Genomic DNA, 12,436 nt, shown 5'->3' with positions numbered 1-12,436 from the left:
ACAAGAAAAAACTTGTTAAATTATGAGAAAAAAGTCAAGATAAAATGTTGAGAATAAACTCGTTAAATTACGAGAAAAAAGTCATTAAATTACGAGAACAAATTCGTTAAATTATGAGAAAAATGACGTTAAATTTCTAGAAAAAAGTCGAGATAAAATGTTGAGAATAAAGTCATTAAATTGCAAGAAAAAAACTCGTTAAATTACGAGAAAAAAGTTGAGATAAAATGTTGAGAAAAGTCATTAAATTACGAGAAAATTTAATTAAATTACGAGAACAAATTCGTTAAATTACGAATTTGTTCTCATAATTTAACAACTTTAATCTCGAGATGGTTTTATGTTTTTAATATTGCTTGGCCCTAATCCTCTTCCGTAAACAAGAGTGAACGTGTGCATATTTTTAAATAAAATATTATTTGCGAAGAGTTTAAACGGACTACTTCAAAGCTATAGGCTGATTAGACCTAAAAACTTCTTTTACTGTCCTTATTTAATTTTAATCCCCTTAAATCCCTTTTAATCCTTTAATTTTTAAATTTCATTAAAATAAAAATGAGGTCCCCCCTAATGTTCAACACATGGTTACGGCCTTGTTTACCAGTAATTTACCAGTAAAGACTGTATGTGTGAAAGAGGCTGTAGTCAGCAGAATGTGTTACAAAATAAAGTGAAACCTATTGCCTGTTTTGCACATTTACTATTGTATTTACTAATATATTCATATATTGCTATTTGTTTATTTAACAGAATATAATTAGGGTATATAGAGTATATGTTTGATCCTGGAACAACATTTCAGTCAACCAATCAGATTTGATGGACAAGTTAATGTCAATTTTAGGCTCACAACCAGGTTTAGGTGCTTTTGCACCTCTGATTTTAGGCATAACTTATGGATAGGTTTAGGTTTAGGGGTTAGGAATACATTTTTGGACAGGAATGTTGTTCCAGGATCAACAAAATATGTCTAACTCGGCAAAATCAGGATGTGCATATTCTTGGAGTTCATACTTGAATTTGTAAGAACGACACTGAGTGAAAAACGCTTGTTTTCTCCACACCGCAGTATTCCGGGAGCCGTACACAGTGCGTGTGGCCGATCAGAGAGTCATGCGAGGGAATACGGCCGTCTTCAAGTGCATTATCCCGGCCTCAGTAGAGGAGTACGTCAGTGTTGTATCATGGGAGAAAGACACAGTCTCACTTGTCTCAGGTAGGGCACTGCTTTTGAGAAACGTTTGCAAGTCAACACGAAAGGAAATGAAAACATGATTTGATCACCCCATCGATATCACTGACTTTCTTTTGCATATTTTTTAAACAAAACTGCTGTTCACTCTCTAGCATAAATGTTGTGTCTCAATCTCCTAACGTTGAAACCAAAGGGCTCGTTTAGTGTGTTAATATTGATCTGCCTCAGCTTTTTTTTTAAATAGTTGAATGCTTCACTTTATGTCTTGTTTGTTTCAACCCTTTGATTGAATGGGACCCTCTTGTTGGATTTGCCAGAAAAATGGGAGCATTTTGGAAAGTTCAAGCGTGGTTTGTTGCATGTAAAGTTGAACAAGTACATTCACTTGAAGTAATTTGGAGCCCTAAGATTCAAAGATACACCTCTCAAAGAATCTGGCCATGAACATCTTGTACCAGAGCCTTTATTGAGCTTTGAAAAATCCATTCTCTCACCAATCAATGTACATCACCACTTATGACTAGCTGATGACATTTCCATGGTAACAGTCTGGTAGTAATTGGCCGGTGTGGTTGGTGAAATATGGAATACTATGCATGATATTCCTCATACCTTTGTGAATGGTTCTGCAATTACATGGTCAGGCTCATTTATAAAGACGAATAACTCTTTTATCTGACGTGGTCGCAGCACATGCCAATATCAAACCGTGTGCGAAATGTCAGAAGCATTAGACCAATCCAACGCTCATCCCTCGCTAAATATTTAATGAAGGAGGACCTCAGACGTGTGGCTGAAAGCTCTCTGGCATGTGAGGCTGAAGAATTGTTTACTCTTGCAGAGAAATGGGCTTTGTGACATACACAATAAGGTTTTTATGCTGGCATGTGTCTTTGCTTCATTCCTTTTTTTCAATCAAGCAGGTTTTTTGAATAGTTGTGAATGTGATCAGCCTAAAGGAAATAGAGTAACAATGCTTGTGGGCAAATTTGGAACATGTATTTCACAGAAGGAGGGCAACAACAAACAAATGTACCGCCCGTAATCAATCCAGCTGTAATGTCTGGGAGACTGTTGTGCTGTTGTAAAGGGTTAGTTCACCCAGAAATGAAAATTCTGTCATTAATTGATTACTCACCCTCTAAACATGCAAGACCTTCGTTCATCTTCAGAACTGAAATTAAGATATTATTGATGAAATCGGAGAGGTTTTATTTATCCCCCATGTAAAGCAATTTCAGTGTAATTACCACTGTCCAGGTCCAGAAAGGTACTAAAGACATCGACGTGACTGCAGTGGTTCAAGCGACGAGAATACTTTTTGTGCGCAAAAACAAAACAAAAATAATGACTTTGTTCAACAATATTTTCTCTTCTGTGTCATTCTCTTATGCTGTTTACGTCCAGCGCTTCCAGGTTCTACGTCAGAATGCAGACTCATTATTGGCCAAGGCTGATCACATGAGCTGCCCGACGCATGTGTGTGATGCTGACGCAGGAGCCGGACAATAACGAGTGGTTTAGTTCGAGTAAAACATCTAGTCTATAATTCGTCCGGCTCAACATCATGATGTCTGTCAGCCATTGGCGATGGACTATGTCATCGTCTATCTTAACCCTAAAATCCAATAAACATTAATTTAAGAACATTATACATAACGTAAAGCCCTAATGTATATAACTGATTAGAAAAACTAAGAAGAAACAGAGTAATTTCAACAAAAAAAAGTATCACGGGAATTTTTATTTTACGGTTTTTCACTGTAAAGTAAACAATGTTTTGTTCTTTTTCACTTCCAAAAACTGTACATTTAATAATATTTTATTGTAAAATTACATTAAATATAATATATTACAGTTATTCACTGTATATAGTTCTGTTAGCAAAGTAATAATTTTTACCGTAGCATTTTTACAGTCTTTTACTGTTAAAATCACAATCATTTTTACAGTGCATGTACAAATACTGTTAAGCCCTGGGTACGCTAGTGTACACGCGAGGTCAAATGCACAGGCTTAAGAAGTATACTTCATTTGACTCTTACGAGTACACAGGCATTCAATGCATACGCAGTTTTGAGCAATCTCTCGCCATGAGTTACACCCCATGTAAACATCTTTGTATTCTTTCATACTATTGTTGTACAAATTAGGGTACTTTCTAACCTCTTCACACAATCTCTCGTCTATGTGGGCCTCAGTTGTCACTGTAGCTTGCATGTGTTCCGCTCTGTTCTGTTTATGTAGTTTTTCTTTGACTACCTTGTGAATCGATGCTCCCAGGGCACGATTGCCACCTTGTGGATAAACTAATTACTGCAAAAACAATTAAATGCCAATATGTGACCGGTTACAAAAATCTGGCGGTGCGTGTACAGTACCTCTTCTGGTGATGAAATTCGTGTCACGCGCACTGTACGCTGAGACTCGCGTACGCATAAAAAGTGAAGTATACTTTGGGCTTTATTTAACCTAAAAAAAACCCAAAAAACACTTTAACCAAATATTATCTTAAATGGTAAGAAAAACATGTTAAATGAGTGCAAATTTCTGTAGTTATACATTCATTTCCTTTTTTCTATTTCTGCAGAAAAAAATGTGTAAAATATTAATCAACATTTTATTTAAAATTACACATAATTCTGTAAAAATACAGAAAATTTCCTTCAAAAAAAAAAAAAAGCAATTCTATGCAAATATCTGCAATACAATAGGCATTTCATTGTATAGCGACAAAACGGGAAAATACAGACCATTACCTGTAAAATTACAATTATTTTTAACAGTGTATGTATTCGGACATGCTACTCTGTTGGCGTACTGTTTTTCGCGTACTGTATAGTAGGGAAGTATTTGATTTCAGACGTCTTGTATTTTACCTTAAGCACACACTGACATTTTTAAAAAATATAGTTGCAATTTTTTTTTTTCATTGTTTGAAAATGTGACATTTTTATGAGTTATTTGAGTCAACACTTGCATTAAAATGTACAGTAATTTATAAAAATAACCAAAACGAATCATAGTTTTGCAAATGTTGCATTCTGAAATTATTAATCATTTATAGTAATCATCATTTTTAGTAATCATTTTAAAAGGATCAGGATTGACGCATACAATACTGTGCGTCTGAGCTGAGCGCTTGTGCTGTTAGCATGAAACGTTCCATCTCTTTTCCCTTGTCTGCTTAGCATAAATCAGTGTTCGGAGTGGACGCACGAGCTATTCCGGCCCTATAATTCCGGCTAACGCTGGAGATTGTCCCGCAAATCACAGAGAAGATGAAATGCATGATTACAGAGTGGGACTTGTCTTAATTAATGAACTGTGATTGAAAATATAATTACAATATGAATTACCTCTCAAAATAAAGACTGCTCCCTAGTCATTTGAAGCGAGGGCCTGTTTTAAATGTGAATGAACGCGGCCTAATGATTCTCTAACTTACCATTAACCTGTCATGCATTTTAAAACGGACCTTTCTGTGTGCGCTTTCAAATTCATGGCCGTGGATCCGTCCCCTCTCAGCTTTTGATAAACAATTGACAGCTCTAATAAAGAGATGAAAGGCAGTGCAGGTGAAAGGGCTCCTGTGTGTGCGTTTGTGAGTGTACCTTCCTCTTTTTGAGTGTCCAGAGCACAGAACAGGTCCTAATGCACCTTGCAGGCTGTTTTTGTATGTATTTCAGGGGTTCGACTACTGAATATTAATGGTGGCCGTTTTTCTTTTGTCATCTTGTCTGTATGCAGGCCTTTTATCCATTGGCTCACCCATTTGATCTGGTTTTAGTGACTGAAGGGATGCAATCAGCTTCTGGATGAAACATATATTTAAAGTCAACATGACATTGAAATTAAGCCTGTTTATTTTCATAATACACATTCTCTGTCTTTCCATGCATGATTCGGCATAAACCATCTATGTACCTTACTCAAAAAAATAAAAAAATAAAAAAATCTTTTTAATCTTTCATCAAAATGTAAAAACGTGCTTTCCTTTTCTGACGACATCACCATGCCCTCAATTGTTTTAGCCCCTCCCCTCTAACCAGTTCATATGTGTGGACGTTTGTTAAAAAAAAAAAAAAATAAACCAAATTATATATATATATATAAAAAATTAAAAATAAAATTAAAAAATGTTAAAAAAATAAAAAAATTAAATAAAAAAATTAAAAAGGTAATTGCGACTTTTTATCTCACAATTCTGACTTTTCTCAGAATTGTTACAACGTCAGAATTGAGATATAAAGTCTTCTGATTTTTTATCCGCAATTCTGACTTTATATCTCAATTCTGACTTTATAACTCAATTCTGATTTATATCTCGCAATTCTGACTTTATATCACAATTCTGATTTATATCACGCAATTCTGACTTTATATAACTCAATTCTGACTTTATATCTCGCAATTCTGACTTTATATCTCACAATTCTGACTTTATATCTCGCAATTCTGACTTTATAACTCGCAATTCTGACTTTATATCACAATTCTGATTTATATCATGCAATTCTGACTTTATATCTCACAATTCTTACTTTATAACTCGCAATTCTGACTTTATATCTCACAATTCTGACTTTATATCTCGCAATTCTGACTTTATAACTCGCAATTCTGACTTTATATCACAATTCTGATTTATATCACGCAATTCTGACTTTATATAACTCAATTCTGACTTTATAACTCAATTCTGACTTTATATCTCGCAATTCTGACTTTATATCTCGCAATTCTGACTTTATAACTCACAATTCTGACTTTATATCACGCAATTCTGACTTTATATCTCGCAATTCTGACTTTATAACTCGCAATTCTGACTTTATATCACACAATTCTGACTTTATATCACAATTCTGATTTATATCACGCAATTCTGACTATAACTCGCAATTCTGACTTTATATCTCGCAATTCTGACTTTATAACTCGCAATTCTGACTTTATATCACACAATTCTGACTTTATATCACACAATTCTGACTTTATATCACGCAATTCTGACTTTATATAACTCAATTCTGACTTTATAACTCAATTCTGACTTTATATCTCGCAATTCTGACTTTATATCACGCAATTCTGACTTTATATCACGCAATTCTGACTTTATATAACTCAATTCTGACTATAACTCAATTCTGACTTTATATCTTGCAATTCTGACTTTATAACTCGCAATTCTGACTTTATATCACAATTCTGATTTATATCACACAATTCTGACTTTATATCACGCAATTCTGACTTTATATAACTCAATTCTGACTTTATATCACAATTCTGACTTTATATCACACAATTCTGACTTTATATCACGCAATTCTGACTTTATATAACTCAATTCTGACTTTATAACTCAATTCTGACTTTATATCTCGCAATTCTGACTTTATATCACGCAATTCTGACTTTATATCACGCAATTCTGACTTTATATAACTCAATTCTGACTATAACTCAATTCTGACTTTATATCTCACAATTCTTACTTTATAACTCGCAATTCTGACTTTATATCTCACAATTCTGACTTTATATCTCGCAATTCTGACTTTATAACTCGCAATTCTGACTTTATATCACAATTCTGATTTATATCACGCAATTCTGACTTTATATAACTCAATTCTGACTTTATAACTCAATTCTGACTTTATATCTCGCAATTCTGACTTTATATCTCGCAATTCTGACTTTATAACTCACAATTCTGACTTTATATCACGCAATTCTGACTTTATATCTCGCAATTCTGACTTTATAACTCGCAATTCTGACTTTATATCACACAATTCTGACTTTATATCACAATTCTGATTTATATCACGCAATTCTGACTATAACTCGCAATTCTGACTTTATATCTCGCAATTCTGACTTTATAACTCGCAATTCTGACTTTATATCACACAATTCTGACTTTATATCACAATTCTGATTTATATCACGCAATTCTGACTTTATATAACTCAATTCTGACTTTATAACTCAATTCTGACTTTATAACTCAATTCTGACTTTATATCTCGCAATTCTGACTTTATATCACGCAATTCTGACTTTATATAACTCAATTCTGACTATAACTCAATTCTGACTTTATATCTTGCAATTCTGACTTTATATCTCGCAATTCTGACTTTATACCTCGCAATTCTGACTTCATATCACGCAATTCTGACTTTATAACTCGCAATTCTGACTTTATATCTCGCAATTCTGACTTTATATCACAATTCTGATTTATATCACGCAATTCTGACTTTATAACTCGCAATTCTGACTTTATATAACTCAATTCTGACTTTATAACTCAATTCTGACTTTATATCACGCAATTCTGACTTTATAACTCACAATTCTGACTTTATAACTCAATTCTGACTTTATATCTCGCAATTCTGACTTTATAACTCAATTCTGACTTTATATCTCGCAATTCTGACTTTATATCTCGCAATTCTGACTTTATTTCACGCAATTCTGATTTATATCTCACAATTCTGACTTTATATCACTCAATTCTGACTTTATTTCACACAATTCTGACTTTATATCTCGCAATTCTGACTTTATTTCACGCAATTCTGATTTATATCTCACAATTCTGACTTTATATCTCACAATTCTGACTTTATATCACTCAATTCTGACTTTATTTCACGCAATTCTGATTTATATCTCGCAATTCTGACTTTATATCTCATTTCTGACTTTATAACAATTCTGACTTTATAGCTCAATTCTGACTTTATAACTCGCAATTCTGACTTTATAACTCAAAGAATTGTGATATAAAATTTTGCACGTTACCTTTTATATTTTTTTTATTTTATGACGGAAACAAGATTCCATACATGTGTCTGGGTAAAAGGACTGGGTAAAAAATATTGATTTCTCGATTTTGATTGATTCTCATTTTTTACGAACCTATTCTTAAATCCCAAGAAACGATTAGTCTATCCTGTTTTTAGCTGATTAATGAACAGAACATGTAGCGTGCCTCCCATCCAAAAAATCACAATAAGCTTTGTTACGTTTGATGTGAAATAAAGTCTCAGATTTCAAATTCTGTCCATTTTATTATGAAATTAAAAAAAATAAATTCCATTTTGGCACTGTTTTAATGTGGCATGACAGATCGCTGTATCGCCTCAGTTCAAGAGAAGCGGCAGCACGAAGCGAAAGCAAACTGATCATCTCCTCCGCTTTAATACCAGTTACAGCACGAAATAGACATGAATGAACATCTGAAGGTATGTTAAAATATACAGTACAATCCGTATCATGTCTCATGTAATCGCTCAATCAGTGTTTCCACAGAAAGACATCAATAAAACAGCTCATCACGCAACGTCACATTTACCTCAGAAAAACATATTCAGTGACCATAAACTCTAGCTAGAAAAATGAACTCTAGAGAGGAGCATTTTGCTAAAAAAAAAAGCGAATTGAAGTATAAATATAATTATGTGATTGTAAAGTTAGTATTATAACTTTACTATTATAAAAATTACAAATCAGTTAAGTTTAACCTTCAATATTATATAGTAATTTAGTACAAACTGACTCCATGTATAGTTTACAGCATTAGTTTATTTGCCATAAATTTGCCATGTACTGTACCTGATATATATTCAAAATAATATTGAATCGAATTGAATCTGAATTGCAAGCATTTTGAATCGAATCATGAAATTTGTGTCAATACCCAGCCCTAGTCATATACATGAAAGAGGTGTGTTTTTGACCCTGACCCCTGTTACTCAGATCAGAAATCGGCAGCTTCTCTAATAACTATCCTATACACAGCTTGTTGTATTCATGTGAAACGTTGGTCCCTTTTTCTTTTTTTTTTCTTTTTTTTTTTTTACAGCGCATTGCCTTTGGCTTTTCTCATTACGGTTTACTTCATGGCTGCAGAAGTGTCCCTCTCTCATGGCTGACATTCACTGACATTTGTCAAACCATTAAGCTCAATTCACTTTCCCTTCCAGCGCAGTTAGAGGGGAAATCACAGCCACATGCTCTTTACTTATTTAATGATTTGTTTCTAATGGGACTTTGCTGTAAATACTGAGAGTTTGCATTTGCAAATGCGTTGATGAGTTAATCTTTTAAGGTGCCGTTGTGGATTGGCGCTTAAGATGCTAACTGGAAAATGAATGAATCATTTCAGCCATGGTACTTTAATGTGTCAGTGTTTTAGCCGGTGGGAACACGTTCAAAATTCATCACTCATTGAAAACACAGTGTAAAATCTGCAGTCTGAATGGGAATTTCAATGAATTGCTTAAATCTGTGGGAAATGACTTTTAAAATATTTATTTAAAAATAGTTTGGCTATTTTCTTAAAGGATTAGTTCACTTCAGAGTTGAAAAATTCCTGATAATTTACTCCATGTCATCCAAGATGTGCATGTCTTTCTTTCTTCAGTGGAAAAGAAATGAAGGTTTTTGAGGAAAACATTCCAGGATTTTTCTCCTTATAGTGGACTTCACTGGGGTTCAACAGATTGAAGGTCCAAATGTCAGTTATAAATTTCCAGAAAACAAGACTTACAATATATTCAGTCATTCTGTCTTGTTAAGTAAATGTATTGCAATTTAGGAATGTTTTGATATTTGTACTGAAAATCATAAGTAAGAACATCTTTTGTAGTGAACTAGCTGAAACAAAAAATTAATTACAGATCACTTCCTACATTGATAAATCAAAATCTGACCTATAGAGGTGTAAAGCCGGTATAAACGCTAAGCGTGCGAGTGGAGAGAGGAATATCAATGGCGTGGACTCCTCTGGGCGACTGCCGCTGCTTATAGAATATATAAAGAGCGGAGGGGCGGTCAGACATGTTGAAAACCCAGCGCCATGTTTGAGTGTGTGCGGCTGGGGCCAGAGACGGTGTCTGTGGCTGCCGCTGCTGCTGGGAGCCTGCAGATAGTGCATTCTCATTAGAACAAACCCACACTCCTTTCATCTTCCTCTAGCCTGCAGATTAAGTTGGAGATGGTGAAGCATCAGGCTTACAGGCTGAAGCTAGAGGAGAAAGATAAATGTAAGCCTTTCTCTCTCTCTCTCTCTGTCTCTGTGCTCTACCTTCTCTTTGTGTGTACAGCAAATGTTCTATGCAGTGTGGACGTCTCTCCTGAAACCTCGCTCACTGCTGTAGGAGTAATGTGAAGATTTCTCATGGCTTTAACCCTCTTCACACCTTTCTTTACCTATATTTTTCATAATAGTGGCTCTGGATATATATATATATCTTCAGGAGAATAGAATTCAATACAATAGAATATTTTTTTTTTTATTATTATTTCCCTCGTTTTAAAATAACAGTAAAGGCATTAAAACTAAACTGACACTACTCTAATTGGCTGCTTTACCGTCACTATCTTCTCCAACTCAGCCATTAAAACTATATTGAGCGTTCGTGTAGCTAAAGCAATAGATCCTGGTGCTAGAAATGCCACAGTCTCCAAGTTTCCAAGAGAACGCGTGAACTCTTGTACGTTAAATGCAATGTAAGTCATTTTGGATCAAAGCATCTGCAAAATGCATAAATGTAAATATTGAACCCATCAGAAAAATTGCAGCAGACACAGCGCCAAACAATGAGCCATTTAATGAAAATGTATGTTACCATATATGTGACTCTGGATCACAGAACCAGTCATAATGGTCAATTTTTTGAAATTGAGATTTATACATCATACAAATAAATACTATATTTAAAAATAATCTTTCCATTGATGTATGGTTTGTTAGGATAGCACAATATTTGGCAGAGATGCTACTATTTGAAAATCTGGAATCCTAATGTGCAAACAAATATAAATATTGAGAAAATTGCCTTTAGATTTGTCTAAATGAAGTCCTTAGCAATGCATATCCACTCACAATAATACATTTTATATATTTACGATACAATGATTTTTGGCATAAAAGAAAAATCAATAATTTTGACCCATAAAATGTATTGTTGGCTATTGTTACAAATTTTCCCATGTGACTTATGACTGATTTTCTGGTCCAGGGTCACATATATGGTAACACTTTAGTTTAGGGTCCAGTTCTCACTATTAACTAGTTTCATATTAGCATACAAATTACTGGGATATTGGCTGTTTATTAGTACTTATAAAGCACATATTAATGCCTTATTCTGCATGACCATATTCTACATCCCTTAATACCCAATACCTAAACTTAACAACGACCTTACTAACTATTAATAAGCAGTAAATTAGGAGTTTATTGAGGCAAAAGTTGTATAGTTAGTAAACAGTGAGAATTGGACCCTAATCTAAAGTGTGATCAAATTACATATTAACCTCTTTTATTATTCTTATTCTTAATAGTATTAATATTATTATTATTACAGGTATATTTACTGATTTTGATATTGTTTTGTTGTAAATAGTAATTTTGTCAAACATGGTGTTTAATTTTCCTTTAGTGAGCTTGAACCCTGTTAAATTCAAAACGTGATTGCAAACACATCATAAAAGAGCAGATTTTATTGTAGTGTGATGTTAAAACAACCAGATTTTAATTTGGGGTGAAGTCTGCTGCTTTTATAGTGTAGTTCACTATATAGTAAACTACTAAGTGGGATCCTTTAGCACATTATGAAGATCTTGAGTTTTTTAGAGGGGCTGCTATGTAATTACCTTGGAAAAATAATTTCAGTAAATAATTTGCTATTACAAAAGAACAAGAGATCCTGTAATTCTGAAATGATCCATTCACTATTGACCCAGGCCACCTCAAGGCATTGTGGGAGAGACAGTAGATGCCGTGTTGCCAAGCCTGTGGATTTCCCATGGAATTGGGCTACTTTTAAATTATTGTCGTGGTTGGTTTTTATTTATTTTTATTTATTTTTTTTATTATTTCCCTCATTTTAAAATAACAGTAAAGGCATTAAAACTAAACTGGCGCTACTCTAATTGGCTGCTTTACCGTCACTATCTTCTCCAACTCAGCCATTAAAACTATATTGAGCGTTCGTGTAGCTAAAGCAATAGAGCCTGGTGCTAGAAATGCCACAGTCTAAGAGTTTGATTTCCAAGAGAACGCGTGAACTCGTGTACGTTAAATGCACCGTAAGTCGTTTTGGATAAAAGCATCTGCAAAATGCATAAATGTAAATTTATGACCATTTTCAAATCTAATTTGTCACATCATTGTTTTGTCGAGATGAAATGTACTTGCAGAAGTAA

At 33.9% G+C, this 12,436-nt stretch overlaps 1 protein-coding gene across 4 annotated transcripts in view; it reads left to right on the top strand.

Moving 5' to 3' along the window:
• dscamb (Down syndrome cell adhesion molecule b) overlaps positions 1-12,436 on the top strand; it is a 278,527-nt gene that overhangs the window by 37,114 nt on the left and 228,977 nt on the right. For all 4 annotated transcript variants that reach the window (XM_067364527.1, XM_067364526.1, XM_067364528.1 and 1 more), the window contains exon 3: positions 1,070-1,216. In XM_067364527.1, the coding sequence (XP_067220628.1) occupies positions 1,070-1,216 (147 nt within the window). The remainder of the gene's footprint in view (positions 1-1,069; positions 1,217-12,436) is intronic.

Source organism: Chanodichthys erythropterus, chromosome 17 (assembly GCF_024489055.1).
Source record: "Chanodichthys erythropterus isolate Z2021 chromosome 17, ASM2448905v1, whole genome shotgun sequence".
NCBI lineage: Eukaryota > Metazoa > Chordata > Actinopteri > Cypriniformes > Xenocyprididae > Chanodichthys > Chanodichthys erythropterus.
The sequence above is the reverse complement of the archived record's forward strand: the minus strand, read 5'-3'. Positions and strand labels throughout refer to the sequence as shown.